The 17,569-nt window shown below is 40.5% G+C and overlaps 1 protein-coding gene across 2 annotated transcripts in view; it reads left to right on the top strand.

Annotated features, from left to right (window-relative positions):
- The window catches only part of STXBP5 (syntaxin binding protein 5), a 723,304-nt gene that overhangs the window by 252,125 nt on the left and 453,610 nt on the right, over positions 1 to 17,569 (top strand). For both annotated transcript variants that reach the window (XM_073627823.1, XM_073627824.1), the window contains exon 5: positions 16,444 to 16,578. In XM_073627823.1, coding sequence (XP_073483924.1) covers positions 16,444 to 16,578 — 135 coding nt within the window. The remainder of the gene's footprint in view (positions 1 to 16,443; positions 16,579 to 17,569) is intronic.

Consider the following 17,569-nt stretch of genomic DNA (forward strand, 5'->3'; position numbering starts at 1 on the left):
AACAGTTGAGTTCTCAAGGGCTGAAAAAGGCGACGTTTGTGGATGTTGCAAAAAATATTTACAATATAACCATAATTCCTAGCCAAGTTTGTGACAATAAAACCACTGACTTTCAAAATGATTCCTATGAAATTGTAATGTTTAATATTTTCAAAGGTAAAATATGCGTTTCTAACATTTGAAGAGCAATTTAATTGTTGTATTTCCCCCATAATTGAAATGTTCTTATATCTCAAATCTTCCCGTGTTGGGCTTTATGCTTGTGTTGACAGGTAAATTGAGCTTGCTCTTAAGTGCATTCTTACATTTGAGATTATTCACAGTTCATTTGTTTTACAAAAATTGCATTGCATTTTCAAAGTGCAGTACAAGAAAGAGATATACATAGCATACACAGAACAATAGGGTGTATTACACCAAAGAGAGTGAAACTCCACGCAATTTAAAGCTGGAAGAGAATAAGTTAGGTGGTTGACAGTGTCCCGTGGGGGCGATAAGGCACAGCTTGATGCGATTTGTTCAAAATTTAGAAACCCATAAGGAATCCATCAGCCGGCCAAAAAGCAGGACCTGGAACAGGGTGCAGTTCAGTTAATCTTCGGTTGACCTCCTTCTGACCTACAATTTACCCTTTTAAGTTGCTTGTTTCAAGCTACTTTTGTATTCCTGTGGACTTCCATGAAGAGAGAAGTAGTTTTGACGTGAACAAAAGGCCATTAAAACAGGCCCTTATCCTGCTGGAAAAGCAAAAGCTTTCTTCCAGAATTAAAATGAGGGTAAAATGCTTATGGTTGGAAGAATAAATGTTGCACTTACACTTGGGTGACATTTTATAGGAGAAGAAATCGTACTGCCACCCCATGTAACTTGCCCACAGCCAAGGTAGCTTTTCCACAAATCTAGTTGAATAATGGATCTTGGGTAAAATTATTTCTTCACTCCAATATTCTTTGAGAATGCTTAGAAACTGACATAATTGACATATGGTGAATTGAATACTTGCCTTCCATGAATGACTCGGACAACAGAATTGTATGTGTAGATTGCAAGTTTACGTTAAAGTGATTGTAAAGTCTTGTCTTTATTTTTATGCTGTGGATTTGCACAGAGCAGCATGGATCCTCCTCTTCTTGGGTCCCACTTCGGTGCTCCTGGCCCCTCCCTCCCTGTTGAGTGCCCCCACAGCAAGCAGCTTGCTGTGGGGACACCCGAGCCTCAGCTCCATGTGTCCATACAGACACGAAGCCGTGGCCTTGTCCTGCCACCTTTCTTTTCTCATTGGCTGACTTTGTAAATAGGTAAAGGGTCAGGTAAATATTAGGGGGGCTGAAGCAGGGCTGCTGCATGCAGAAGACTTTTTATCTTAATGCATAAAATGCATTAAGATCTGAAAACCTTCTGCCTTTACAATCACTTTAAATGCATCTTGCAGTATTTTTTCCTATTCAACTATAGGAGATAAATATCTCTTAAATAGCTCTGTGGAACAACTATGGTATTGAAGAATATTGCTTATGGCAGAAAGATGATGAAAAATTCTTTTTTTAGTTGACGTTTAACCCCAGTACGCTTGGATTGAGCTGTAGTCTCTGAATCTTTACCATGAAATGATTGTAAACATTCTAGGAAAACGCAAGCTGGGATTCAAAAACGGTTACCAATCATATATCCTGGTAATTTTTTGGGCGGAAATCAATCTTGTAACAAATTAATGAAATCCAAAATACTTCAGTATCTGACAGAAGACCATAACATAGACTGTGAATACACTGGATATGACTTATATTGATAAAGGTTGCTGTAAATTCTCATTTTTGTCCCTCTGCTTTTTTTAGCCTAATTAAAATTTTAGTTCATTTTATACCGCTTTATAACTGCAGGAGAGCAGTAGATATCTTTCCAAGAAATGCCACTCTAACACCACAATGTCTACTTTAATTTATTGGACTGCGAATTTTAATAACTGATTTTAAATCAGAATATTTACCAGCCAAGAATAGACTAGGCAATCACATTGTAGGAAATTTACTAAAATTGGTGCAGCTGTGCATCGTGACCAGTCAGCTTCTAACTTCAGGTTTTGCAGTAAGTCAGGAGCTACAAATGCAGGCGTGCCCCTGATGATGTCATTTCTGACGAAACGGCCGTAGGGTAGACACGCACGCACGGACTGCGCATGCGCGAACTTTCGTTTTCTATCGGAGTTGTTTTACTATTCCTTGCAAGGATTTTTTGTACTGTTGAACGCCTGTATGGCATTTTAATAAAGGAACCAATAGTTTTACTACACTATCGGAGCATCTTTTTCTTCCTTTCTGGATATCCATCACCGCTGTAAACGGCTCTCCTCCATGGCTGACGGATCTGAGATCAACCATCCAGCACTTCACAACAGGATCCATCCATAGAAGGGACAGCATCCGAGGTGGAGATTGATTCATGCCTTTTTTTAAAGGCTGTCCGGTAAGCCTTTTATCTTTCTGGTGACGGGTTTTTCAGCGGTGGAAGCCAGACATCTGTAGCGGCTTTTTTCACATGTCTTCATGGACGTTTATTTATACTTTGATTAGAAATATTCACGGACATTATTTTAGTGATTAATGTGCACAGTCTTCATTTGCACATAACAAAATAATTTTCACTGTTTATTTATATCCAGCGCTGCGCCTTTTTATATATACAAATGCTGTAGCTGCTTACTTTTAGTATAAGGACACTTACCTGTACAGTGATCCAGCCATGTTTCCACTTGAGCCGATTCTTCAATTGGCTTTGGGTACAGGCGGCAGCATCTGAAGTAAGGGACACAGGAAGTGAAGCCTTGCAGCTCTACAGCCAATTTCCTACTGTACATGTGCAAGTTGTGATTCACCCTTGGGAATGGTCCCATAGTCTTCTGTAATATGTCCCAGAAAACTGGTTGGGGGGAGGTGGAGGAGGGGGCCGAACCAGGTGTCAAACCAGGTACCCGCTTCCCCACCCCCCAAAAAAAAGGGAGGGGGAGAGGTGCAAACTAACATAACTTCCCCTTTTGGGTGGAGCTCTGCTTTAAGCTTTGCAGTGAAGCATAGCCTGATTTGCCATGCGTAGCTGATTCAGATTCTGTCCTCTCCAGCCTTAGAAAATTCCCCTTATCTGTTTGAATAGACTCTTCCCATTTTTTTGTAGAGTCTGACATATCCCACTGCAACTGTAGCATTGTATAATTAGTAATGAGAGTCAATAACCAAACCAAATGTCAGTTTAAAAAAAAATGATCTTGCATGGCATGATAGAGGACCTGAAATGTGGAAGTCGTGCCCAAAAAAAGCAAACAGATGACTAGATTCATCACCAGTATTGCCTATGGTACCCATGCAGCTGATCCTTTATCCCATAACTGTTCAGCAAAGCTTTGTTTTGCATATTTAATCTGTGTAGAGATGGCCATCCTAGTAGAGGCAGAGTTTTAAGATCTCATTTCAGAGCTGCTGGGCGTAATATTTAAGTAGCCACACATCCACAAAATAAAAAAGATGAGGAGATCCTTGCACTACAGGTTTTTAGACAGTTTGCTCTTCAGCAAGGTCCCAGGAGAAAAGTGACCATACTCTTACAGTACACTCCAAATGCCATAAAACTAGCAGCCAACCATATAGTGCACGTCTGTTTTTTGGGATTAAAGACAAAAGGTCACATTTTCAGGGTACTATTTAGGCACAATTGATGTAGTTTTCATAGGAAGTAACCCCTGCTTATACCATTTTTCATCATATTCCTAATTACTTTCCCACATTGTGACATGCTTTATTTTTAAATGCTGTGTCCATGGTCAAAAATAGGTTTTTGCTTCTTTTTTTTTTTATATATAGCAAACATGTCATACATACCTGCTATGTGCAAGAGGTTTTACACAGAGCAGCCCCAATCCTCTTGTGGGGTCCCCTGCCGATGCTAGTGGCTCCACCTCCCCTGCGAATGTACCCATAAGAAGCAGGCTCAATCCTGAGCCGGGCTACCTGGGTCTATAGACAGTGCTGCTTGGGCCCCCGCTCCCATGTCACAGGCTTTGATTGACAGCAGAAGGAACCAATGACTCCTACTGCTATCAATCTGCCCTAAGAGGAGAGAGAGATTGGAGAGAGCTGCTGCTTTCAGGCACAATGCTAGGTTGAGATAGGGCTTGGTTAAGTATATGGGGGGGGGGGGGGATCCTGAGCACAGGCATTTTTGCCTAGGTGGCTGCCACATCTAAGAACTGAGCATTCAAAAACTCCTGATTGTTCGGTTCTCAGCTTTGTGAGCAGAAAGCTGGTGACTGCCACCTTGTCACAATCTTGCACCAGCTTTGACATCAGCCGACAGCAGGCTTTGGCCTGCTGTCTTCTGAAAACTGGTCACAGGAGTGTAATACAAACTGCACTCCTGTGATCCACAGGATAAGTACAGCCAAACAAGCTTTGGCTGTTGCACTACTTCTTTTTAAACCTTTTAGAATCAATTTCACGCCAATGGCCTCTCAATTTAGCTGTCAAGTTCAAGGAAAGCATTGTTTAAGCTATAGTCAGATTTAAAATTGGGACTTCCTTCGGCTGACTGTGTTCGCATGCCAATATGAAGTGATAGACCAGTTAAAAGCGCTGTCACATAATGTCAATCACCTGATCCTCCATACCCACAAGTAATGGATATTTTCTTCATTCTCAGCAGCTGATTAGAGCCATGGGGAAGTGACGAGAAAAGGCCATATATGGATCACAATTTGGTTGCTTCAGCAAATGCTGAATTTCAATCCATGTATGCGCTTGATGGTTGTACACAAGTCAATCTAGTGATTAGCTTGTGTACAACCAGCCTATTGGATTTTTCTCAATGATCTGTGCCGCAGGTTAAAGCTGCCCACTGTTGAAATACAATAACTCAGCGGGAAGGATGCCACCATCCATATCGAATGTGTGTATGGAGAAATAGATTTTTTTTTTTTTTTTTATTTCAATGTGTAGGCTGCCAAAAAGAATGTGCAGCAGGGAACCAGGCTTATAAAGCATGTATGTTTTTTGTTCTACATTCCTGTGTTTTACAATATGACCTAGCCAAAATCATCTTTAGGATGTCAGCAACGTCATATTCAGCACTCGTGCTGTTTAGAGTAACAAAACCTACTGAATGTTGGATGAGCTAGAAAGGTGTGCTGGCTGTTCTTGATCCAACAACTCATCAGTTTCCTATGGCAATTGTCTGTCTGTATCCTAGTTGGCTCTTGAAAATGCTGCTTTGTACTTAGACAAAAGGTATTATCTGGATTGATTATTCTAATTACTGATGCAGATTGTTCCAAGTGTCAGAACCCGAGGCCCCTTCTCTCATACTGAGAACAGGAATTGTTTTCTGTATACTGTGAAATAATGCTTGGTGTGCATGCATAAACAATATAGAAGTCTTTTATTGCTTCAGTTTGTAATTGGTATCATGCTAAATATAAAGCGTTACCTAAACCCCTAAACCTAAAAACGTTTTTTTAACGTTAATGCCTTGTTTGCATTAAGGTAAAAAATGTTTTCAGTTTCTCTGTGCCCCTTTCCTGTGTGAAGGGGAAGAGGGGAGAAGAGAGCAGTGCTGTGCATAGCTGCATCTATTCTCCCTTTTCCTCTTTACACAGCATTCAATCCGCAGCAGAAGCTGCTGTCAATCAGATGCAGTGAAGAGGAAGTGGGAGGCGGTCCTAAGTCCCGCTGTGTAAGGCTGGCCATACACTATACAATTTTCTGATTCAATTTCCTTTAGATTTACCTTCAACTATGTAGTGCAAGGGCCTGTCTGATTGCATACAAATTGAAAGGGTTTAGGTTTGACCTCGTATTATATGGTTTTGGTAAATCTAAAGGAAAGTTGAACAGGAAAATTGTATAGTGTATGGCCAGCTTAAGTCTATAGCGCGGCTCCATAGACATACAGGTCTGGAGTGTACAGACTACGGCCCATAGCCAGCGGCTGGCTTTGGTAGTTCTAAAAAGTGGTGCTAAGATCGCCGCCGGGGACCCCAGAAGAGGAGGATCAGGGTCAAGTTGTGCAATACCACTGCACAGAGCAGGTAGGTATAACGTGCCATTTTTTTATTAATAAAATAACAGACTTTAGTAACACTTTAACTGAAAATAAGGTACATTGTTTCCTACAAACAAATGCCAAAATACTTTGTGCTCATATCTTAGAGGTAAAGAAATTTCTGCCTTTTTTTAAATATATTTGCAACATCATTCATTTGGCAAGCCTTTATCAACAGGCTTTAGTTGGCTTCACAAGAACTTTTACTCCCAATAAAAATCTATGGAAATACAGAAGCTGCTTGAACCAAGTAAGCAGGTCAACTGCTCAAATGCTCTTGGTGAATTCTGAATGTCTTATAAGTGTTTGGTAAAAAGCACACCTTTTTTGCCCAATGACACAATCTTAAAACCTGTCAACAGGCCATTATCTAAAATGTCCAAAACTGTACATGGGGAGAAGGCACACATGCGCTGTATGGGAGTCTGAAAGATTTCTCCATTTATTCTACAATCGACAGACTTTCCTACAGCTAAAAGATAAGGATAGATCACGTGTCAATTGGCTGCTTAACAGCCAAGGTCACTCATGTCTGTTTGAATTTTATCTCAATTTTCCCATGAGAATGTAGCTGAAGCAAAGAACTTTAAGGGAGATCCCTTTGTGTATACCTTGCTCAACAGTAACCTTGCTTTTAGGATGTGAGAATTTAGAGTGAATAGCGAAGTAGTGAAACTGACAGCAGAAATACAGAAACTTTTTGCAAGGACATGTACACTCACTGGCCACTTTATTAGGTACACCTGTTAAATTGCTTTTTAACACAAATTGCTAATCAGCCAATTGCATGGTAGCAACACAATGCATTTAGGCATCTAGACGTGGTGCTCCAATGCTGCTCCACTAGTACCAATAAGGTCTGGATTTCACAGGTATTCCAATTGGGGGTTCTTTGAGACATTAACTGATACCTTTTAGACTTATTGGATATCAGGATTGATCTTCTGATATTCTCATCTTCCCTTGAGTGTTTTAAACTCAATAGGCTTCCAAAAGCAATATCCCTATCTCAGCAAATCCTGTTGTGAAATCCAATAGGCTTATTGCCCTTTCATTAGAGCACCCCAATGCCTCCTTACATCTCTAGGAAATTCAAATTGGGCTGACCCTATATAAATAGGCACCACATGGTAAGGACCATCTATGCCTCAGTGGCTGGGGGAGTGCGTTCTCTCGCGGGGTCCTCCCCTGTTCGTCATTCCTCCTAGGACTTACAGCAGCAAAGGATGAGCCTTCCCTTTTAAATATTGAGGATGCGCTTTTATATGTAATCCCTCTCGCCTTAACAAATAACTATCTTTTGACATTTAATTGCCCCTGAAAAAGAAATGGTTAACATTTGTGTAAATTGGGAATGTGTTGGACCATTGCTATCTTCATCAAACCAATGTGTTGACTGATCAGATGATTCTGTTATGTTAACTGCATCTTGTCTTTTATTGTATTTTTGTCAGGGAATATATTTTTAACTCCTGTTTAATAAAATGTACTCTTTTATACATTACTTTATTAATTGATGCCCTTAAGTCCCCCTTCAAAGGTTTTTTTTTTCTCCTTTTGTGCACTAAACTAGGGATGTGGGCCTCACTCTTCACTTTAACGACAGACCTTCCAAACAGTAACTCAGGTAACCCCTTGTTAAAACCAAGGTATGCAGAATACCATCTCTGAACGCACAACACATCAAACCTTAAAGCAGTTGGGCTTCAGCAGCAGAAGACCACACCAGGTGCCACTCCTGTCAGCTAAACAGGAAACTGAGGCTTCAATTCGCACAGGCTCCCCAAAATTGGACAATAGAAAACTGGAAAAACGTTGCCTGGTCCGATTCTCAACTTTAGCTGCGACATTGATAAGAGTCATAATTTGACGAAAAACGACATTAAAAAAGCATGGGTTCATCCTGCCTTGTATCAACGGTTCAGACTGGTGGTGTTGGTGCAATGGTGTGGGCACACTTTGGGCCCCTTAGTACCTGTTTAAATGCCACGGCCTACCTGCGTTATGTTGCTGACCATGTCCATCCCTTTATGACTACAATGTAACAAAATTCTAATGGCTACTTCCAGTAGGATAATGCACCATGTCACAAAACAACTCAACTCATCTCAATCTGGTTTCTTGAACATGACAATGAATTCACTGTACTACAGTCACCAGATCTCCAACCAATAGAGCATCTTTGGGATGTGGTGGAATGGGAGATTCTCATCATGCATGTGCAGCCAACAAATCTGCAGCAACTGCATGATGCTCTCATGTCAACATGGACCAAAATCTGAGGAATGTGTCCAACACATTGTTGAATCAATGCCACAAAATGTATGACCGTTCGGAAGGCAAAAGGAGGTTTAAGCAAGGTGTACTGAATAAAGTGGCCAGTGGGTGTATATCACTATATCACCCCCCTTTTAGAATAAACACATTTTTTTGCTTTGCAGCCTGAAATGAAAACGTGTGTTTTTTTTTTTTTCCCAGCTGTATTTACGCTCTGCAACTTATAACATCCAAGTGAGAGGTAAAACGCTATCATGTCAGAAAAAAATCAAAAACTGAGTTGGAAAAAGGATCACCCCTTGTCAGTAATTTGTTCAACCATCTTTTGCTAGAATTACAGCCTTTAGTCTGTTGGGAAAAGTCTAAGTTTGCACATCTAGACTGCAATATTTGCTCACTACTCTTCTTTTCTATACCTACTGTATGTGTGTGTATGTGTAATATAAATATATATATAGTGTGTGTGTGTGTGTGTGTATATGTGTATGTGTGTGTGTATATATATATATATATATATATATATATATATATATATATATATATATATATATATATATATATATATATATATATATATATTATGTGTGTGTATATATACACACTGTATGTGCTAAGGGAATTGGATAATGCTTTATTTTTAATGGAAAATTCAAGATTTGCAAACCACTTCAATTATTTAGATCTTTGGATCTGTTGATTGATTTGTCATGTATTCAGTCAAGATTTGACAGCTGTTTGTCAAGTCAACTTAACTGGAAGAGTAGAATTGCATATAGGCTTATATTTGATATACATGTTCATTAGGAAGCTCAATAATAATCATGTTCATGTGTTTAACTCACGTGGTCATGGCCTCCTTTTTAAAATCTGCAAGACCTCTATATCCAGTATTTATTGAAAAATGTTTTTATACTATGGTTTTGTTACAAGCTCTGTCTGTGTGTGTGTGTAGCTGTTTGCCTTGACGTCAACCTTTTTGTGAAAGCAGAGTTAAAACATACATTTGTACTCCTAAATCATTCCTTTAAGGCAGGGCTTCTGTGTCCTTGTACAAAGAAAATTGATTTAAAAGCAAAGAAGCCAAGGCTTGATATTTCGTGTTCCTACGTGTATCACCATGATCTCTAAAATGCACGTTTTGCATGTTGTCTGGACTAATAATTGCATCAACAATCCTGTAAGTGAGTCGTTAATTTTCTGAAAATCTTCTGACTCGTGCCAGAGAATAAAAAAAGTTGAGGGCATGCGGCCTGGTATGGCTCAGGAGGGGGGGTCCGCTCGCTCGTCCCCACCCCCTTTCCTGACCGGCCGGGCTGCGTGCTCAGATAAGGGTCTGGTATAGATATTGGGGGGACTCCCCCACTACGTTTTTTCATTGTAGGGGGGTTCCCCTTAAAATCCATACCAGACCTAAGGGCCTGGTATGCCCCCAGAGGGGAATTCCCTCTCATGCTCGCCGCAATAGGAAAATGTGTTTTTCCTATTGCAGCAAGTGCGAGATGTACAGTACCCTGTTGCTGAGAACCAGTGCAATGGGTTCGCGCTGGAAACATTCTCACGGCCGCGTACTGTAGTTTGTACAAAAGTCCGATGCTTTTGTGTACACACAATTGGATTTTGCTCCATCGAACTTTTGTTGCCGGAAAGTTTGTCCGTTCGCACAGCCAACAAAAGTCCGATGGAAACAGAAAAAGTTTGTCCGATGGAGCGTACACATGGTCGGATGGAGCGTACACACGGTCGGATGTTGCTCCAAAACAGCTAATTTGCATGTTTGTTGTCAAAAAGTCCGATCGTGTGTACCGGCCTTTAGACAGCTCTTTGGTCTTGGTGAAGAGGTTGGAATCGGAGCGGCCTAATAAATTACTTTAAAAACCTATGTACTGTGTTTTTTTTTTTTTCTTGACATTTTTTCCCCTAGGTGAATGGGTAGGGGTATGATGTACCCCATACTCATTCACAAAGGGTGGGGGGCCAGGATCTGGAGGCCACCTTATTAAAGGGGCCTCCCAGATTCCGATAAGCCCCTCGCCGCAGGGCGCCCCCTCCCTCAAAGCACCCACCCCCCATGTTGAGGGCATGCGGCCTGGTACGGCTCAGGAGGGGGGGCACTCGCTCGTCCCCACCCCCCTTCTTGACCGGCCGTGCTGCGTGCTTGGATAAGGGTCTGGTATGGATTTTGGGGGGACCCCCATGCTGTTTTTTCCGCTTAGGGATTCCCCTTAAAATCCATACCAGATCTAAGGGCCTGGTATGCCCCTGGAGGGGAACCCATGCCGTTTTTTTTATTTCAAATTTGGCGTGGAGTTCCCCCTCAAGATTCATACCAAACACAGTGCCTGGCATTGGCGGGGATCCAAGTCGGATCCCCACACAAGTGTGAACCCGGCTCGCAAGGTGTCAATCTCGCCAATAAAAGTGGAGAGATTGACACAATATCTGACAACAATACAGAAGTTGACCAAAGGGTGGTGGTGGTAAAGAGCTGAAAAACCACGTGATTTGGTGAAAGTTGGCTGGAAAAGTCCTGCCGTCTGTATGCAAGACAAACTTCTGGCCAACGCCCTTTGTACAAAAATCCAAGGGAAAGTTTGTACAAAGTCCTATCGTGTGTATGGGGCTTTAGGATGTCAGGGACAAGATTGTAGACCTACACAAGGCTGGAATGGTCTAAAAGACCATTGCCAAGCAGCTTGGTGAGAGGGTGACAACAGTTGGTGTGATTATTCACGAATGGAAGAAACAAAAAATAGCACTCAATCTCCCTCAGTCTGGGGTTTGATCCAAGATCTCACCTCGTGGAGTTTCAATGATCATGAGACTGGTGAGGAATCGGCCAAGAACTGCACAGGAAAATCTTGTTGATCTCAAGGCAGCTGGGACCATAGTCACCAAGAAAACAATTGGTAACGCACTACGCCACAAAGGACTTAAATCCTGCAGCGCCCACATGGTCCCTCTGCTCAAGAAAGCACATGTACAGGCCCGTCTAAAGATTGCTAATGAACATCTTAATGATTCAGAGGAGAACTGGGAAAGAGTTGTGGTCAGATGAGACCAAAATCAAGCTCATTGGCATCAACTCGTGTTTGGAGGAGGAGGACTGCTGCCTATGACCCCAAGAACACCATCCCTACCATCAAACATGGAGGTGGAAACATTATGCTTTGGGTGTGGTTTTTCTGCTAAGGGGACAGGACAACTTCAGAGCATCAAAGGGACGATGGATGGGGCCATGTACTGTCAAATCTTGGGTGAGAACTTCTTTCCCTCAGCCAGGGCATTGAAAATGGGTCATGGATGGGTATTCCAGCATGACAATGACCCAAAACACAAGGCCAAGGCAACAAAGGAGTGGCTCAAGAAGAAACACATTGGCTAGGCCACTTCAGGACCTTAGTCTCCAGACCTTAAACCCATAAAAAATGTGGAGGGAGCTGAAAGTTCAAGTTACCAAACGTCAGCCTCAAAACCTTTAATGACTTGGAGAGGATCTGCAAAGAGGAGTGGCGCAAAATCCCTCCTAAGATGTGTGAAAACCTGGTGGCCAACTACAAGAAACGTCTGACCTCTGATTGCCAACAAGGGTTTTGTGACTGGGTCAAATGGTTATTGCACTCCTTAAAATGCAAATAAATTTATAACTTTTTTGAAATGCGTTTTTTCATAATTTTTTTGTTATTCTGTCTCTCGGTGTTAAAATAAACCTACCATTAAAATTAGACTGATCATTTCTTTGTCAGTGGGCAAACATACAAAATCAGCAGGGGATCAAATACTTTTTTCCCTAACTGTAAGGTTACCTTTGGCTTTGGTTCCCAGCCAAGTTTTTGTGTGCCTTGTAAAAAAAAAAAAAAAAAAAAAAAAATCTTTAACCACTTAAGGACCAGCCTCGTTTTGGATTTTAGGTGTTTACATGTTTAAAACAGGTTTTTCTGCTAGAAAATTACTTAGAACCCCCAAACATTATATATGGTTTTTCTTCTAACACCCTAGAGAATACAATGGCGGTCATTGCAATACTTTTTTTTGCACCGTATTTGCGCAGCGGTCTTATAAGCGCACTTTTTTTGGAAAAAATTCACTTTTTTGAAAAAAAAAAATAAAACAACAGTAAAGTTATCCCAATTTTTTTTTATATTGTGAAATATAATGTTACGCCAAGTAAATTGATACCCAACATGTCATGCTTGAAAATTGCGCCCGCTCGTGGAATGGCGTCAAACTTTTACCCTCAAAAATCTCCATAGGCGACGTTTAAAAAATTCTACAGGTTGCATATTTTGCGCTACAGAGGAGGTCTACGGCTAGAATTATTGCTCTCGCTCTACCACCTCACATGTGTGGTTTGACCACCGTTTTCATATGCGGGCGCTACTCGCGTATGCGTTCGCTTCTGCGCGCGAGCTCGTCGGGACAGGGGGGGTTTTAAAAAAAAAATTTTTTATTATTTATTTTAAAATATTTTATTTATTTTTACACTGTTTAAAAAAAAAAATTGTGTCACTTTTATTCCTATTACAAGGAATGTAAACATCCCTTGTAATAGAAAAAAGCATGGCAGGACCTTTTAAATATGAGATCTGGGGTCAAAAAGACCTCAGATCTCATATTTACACTAAAATGCAATAAAAAAAAAAAAAAAAAAAAAAAAGTCATTTAGAAAAATAACATTTGAAAAAATATGCCTTTAAGAGGCGTGGACGGAAGTGACGTTTTGACGTCGCTTCCGCCCAGCAGTGTCATGGAGACGAGTGAGCGCCATCTTGGCCTCACTCGTCTCCAGACACAGCACGCAGAAGGACGCGATAGCCTCCGCCGCTACCGACGGCTCCGGTAAGCGGCGGAGGGCACCGGATCGCGGCGGGAGGGGGGGGGCCCTCTCCCGCCACCGATAAAAGTGATCTCGCGGCGAATCCGCCGCAGGGACCACTTTTATCTGAAAGCCAGCCGCCGCACGAAAACGGGGATACCGGGGTTATGGCAGCTAGCTGCTGCCATAACAACGATATCCCCGTTCAAACTTAGGACGTATATAGTCGTGCGGCGGTCGGGAAGTGGTTAAACCTGGGTATGCTTTTGTTTTGTACACCTTACCTTTTTTAAATTCAATAAAAACAATTGGCAAAAAAAATAAAGTAGAAAGAAAGAGGGCAGTCTCCTTGATATCACATTTATTTTAGAACACTGTACATTCTCAGATTGGGGGTGAATAGGGGATTTGGCCCATTTGTCAATGGGATAGCACAGCTGGGTGTACATGAAACTTTACTTAGAAAGATTTGGCTACAGTACAAGGTACCTTCTCTTTGTATGATGCAGTTATTGGGATGCACAAGGTGAACTGAACCAAGGAGAGAATACTTCTGTATATGGGACTTTGCTGTTGCTATGGGATACAGCAACCTAGATTTTTTTTTTTTTTTGCACCATTGTAACATAATTTTATCACCACCTGTATACGATATATCACAGTAACTATAGCCATTTATATTTTTTGCTGGAGTGTAGAAGTTGGAATAAACTTTACTTGACTTTATTTCTGGTTTACTCTTCTTTCTGTGTATTCTCTAGTAATCTTGGAGTAGAGTTTAATATGGTCTTGAGCGTGGTTCTAAAACACTGAAATTTCACAAATTTAAATCACTTTGCATCAAAAACTGGTAGTATAGTAACTGCATCTTCTAACAGATCAGGTAATTTTATTGTTTTTAGTCCTGGCAATTTTGATACATGACTTGACAGCTTTACCAGTCATTTCTTGTTTGGACAGTGTTGCCAAATTAGTTGACACCGAAATTTAATTTCTCAAAGTGTGCAAATACAGAAAAGTATTTTTGGTCATGCAGCCAAGACAGCGCTGAATTAGGGTGATAAGGCACCCATCAGTTTGCTAAACATATGCTTTCAACAATTTGCAACAAATGTTTAAACTCTTCACCCAGTGTCTTCCATGGACAATTGGAAAACAAACTGTCCAGAGATATGCAAGACCAAAAATGTATGCTAACAAACTGGGAAATACTTAGTTCTTTAGACAATTTAACACCGTACAATGGAACCTGTATTTGAACCTATATAACACAAACTGGTCCAAGCTAGACCGGGCATTTTCACTTCCCCTCTGTAATTTAGAGATTTTTTGTTCAGTAACATTTCATCTCAACCTAACAACTTCTGTTGCTATGTAACTATGATGATTGAGGACTGATCAGTGGATGCTTTCCTAGAGAGAGGGGAAGGGCTTGAGGTGATTGTAGCACACGCTAATACAGCTACAAACTGCAGCCAAATCAATTCATTAAAAAGTGTCTCACACAAAGGACTTTCAATATCACAGGATCATATAGCTGTACCTCAGTAATGTTGTGTACCTTTTTTATCCAATGCAAAATGACAACAAAGGGCTTATGTTGGCGAAACAGGACAAAACCTAGAAGCAATGAATTTACACACACACCATAAACATAAGCTTCTGCACACCTTTGGGACGTCACTTCTCACAACCAGATAACACTATGGAAGACATGAATATTTTAGTTCCTAAAGGGAACAAAAGTACTCAAAGGGAAAACTTTTAAACGAAGAATGACAATTTGACACACAAGTTAACCACTTGCCGACGAGCCACAGTGTGTGTGTGTGTGTGTATGTATATATGAGTGTGTGTGTATGTGTGTGTATGTATATATATATATATATATATATATATATATATATATATATATATATATATATATATATATATATATATATATATATATATATATATATATACACATACACACATACACACATACACACACACACACATATATATATATATATATATATATATATATATATATATTGCGGCAGGGCGGCTCTATTGCACGAAACGACGTACCTGTCTGTCATTTAGTGTAATAGATACTGTGGGTGCACGTGGGTTTGGCAAAATCTGTCCGCCGGCGATCGCTTCAGAGAGGCAGAACAAGGATCGGCCTATGTAAACAAGGCGGATCCCCTTTCTGACAGGGGACAACATGGAGATTTGCTGTTCCCAGCCCCCACAAAACATGCCCAGGTATCAGGAACCATGAATCAGACCGAGACAGAAGTAGAGTTAAATCACACATTAATAATAAGGTAAACAGAGTAAGTGTAATCAAAACAAGCCAGAGTTCAGTAACCGGATCAGGTAGTCAGCCAAGCAAATGTAAGAGCCAGAGATAAACATAGTAGTACAGCAAGCAGGATCAGGAGTCAGAAGGAACGTCAGCCAAGTAAGTCTTTAACAGGAACGCAGGAGAATGTTTCTGTGATGTTGATTATTCTTGAAAGTGAAAGTAAAAAAATCCCAGATTTTTAGTTGTCTCCAGAACAGTTGGAGATTAGAAGTCTTCTGGTGGTGATTGTCTACCACTTCCTGTTTTAGTTGTTGGACAGGAAGGAAAGGAAATATCCCTGATGGTGCACAGATGGTAAAACAAAACCTGACAGGGGTTGTAACCCTACATTACTCTATCCAAAATGAAAAATCATTTTGTTTCTACTTTAAGAGTGAAAAAAAGAGTAGGGAAATAGTAGGAAAAGGGATTAGAGCCACTACAAGGTTTTAATTGCTGTCTGTGTTCCTGCTGGGGGGATTCGTCATTATCTCTCTACTGGTATCGTCTGTTCAGAAAGTAATGGGAAAACCAAAATTGTAACGGTTCATATTGGAACAGGAGGGGAGATGCAGTCTTCCAATGGGGACACCAGTTTCAGTGACAATCTAAGAAGGGCTTTCGTCACCTTTTTCTGGATCAGGAAGTAAGGGGAAATCCCTCCAATGGTACACTGAAAGAAAAAAAATGCGAATAGCAGCTTTAACTAGTTTCTACTATATCCAAAACTAAGGGGAAAAAATATTTATTTTAATTGTAGAAAAATTACTGCTTTCTTTTGAGAGAAATGCATTTGTGTTTTATGTAAAAGTAGTATAGTGAATAACCTTATCCAGTTATTTACAGCATTTTGTATTTCTTATTATTCATAACAGAGGCCCTAGTGGTAACTCTTGTAAACCATTTGTTTTTTTTCTTTGTTTTTCTCCCATAGGATAACATTTTGTCACCTGCCTTTCCAGAGCAAATGGCTCTACGTGGGCACAGAAAGAGGAAACATTCACATTGTCAACGTGGAGTCGTTCACGCTCTCAGGCTACGTCATCATGTGGAATAAAGCCATTGAACTGTGAGTGTTACGTAGCCAGTGACATTAATGAGGACATTTGTGCCAGTGCTGCATGAAGGTGCCCTGAGCAGCCTGCTAGAAAGGAGGGCACAAAGCCAAGTTAAAGATACATAAATTCTTTCTAATTGGTTGCAGAGAATCTGATGCCTCACTAGATTATCAGTTTATAGACGTCAGTTCTTGCTCGGAGAGCTAATTACTTTTTGGAGGCCTGAATGCTGGCTGCCGAGAAATCCAAGCAGATAAAATCTCTTGGAGCATTTATGTGGCATGACACGGTTTCCAAGTTGAGCTTGTACTCTGCCCTTTATTCCCTTTTTTTTTTTTTTTTTTTTTTTTTCTGAACTGAATTTATAATGAATATTTTTTTAATTAATGCAATCAGTTTAAGTACCTGAATTTGACCTGGTATCCGCCTCTTTGCTACCCCAGTCCAAATTCTTTTGTACAGAGAATTGCAAAAGCAGCCAGTCAGTTGTGCTGCAGTGCAAGGAGCATGCTAGGAGGGGAGCAGAGTGGCAAAGATGAGCTCATTAGTGTGTTGGTTCTCTGTTCACTGTCCATTCATAGGGTGGGGCAGGGGCAAGACCTTTTGAGTGTTTTTGAACTGTAGCAGTTTTAAGCTTTTGACAGCTGCATGATTTTATTTAAACTACTCTTGGGTACAGTCCCAGAATTTACATGATCTTAATTTTAGATTGCTAATAGAGCAGAATTGTTTGTGCCAGTCATATGGGCCAGAATTTACTGTACATAACAATGTTTCTGTCACATTAGAAAGGAGTTACTACAAATTATGGAGTAATAAAGGACAAGAAAAGCTATTCCAACTAAGAATACTAATAGAGTAGCAGAATACTAGTAGAGTAATAGAGTACCAATAGAGAATTACTAATAGAGTATTAGATGGCTAATTTAAAAAAACACAAAAAGGCACATAGGAGCCCCTAAGTAAAAGGTTTACTTCACAGGACCAAGCGGTTTGACCTGG

This window comes from Aquarana catesbeiana, linkage group LG04 (assembly GCF_042186555.1).
Source record: "Aquarana catesbeiana isolate 2022-GZ linkage group LG04, ASM4218655v1, whole genome shotgun sequence".
Lineage (NCBI taxonomy): Eukaryota > Metazoa > Chordata > Amphibia > Anura > Ranidae > Aquarana > Aquarana catesbeiana.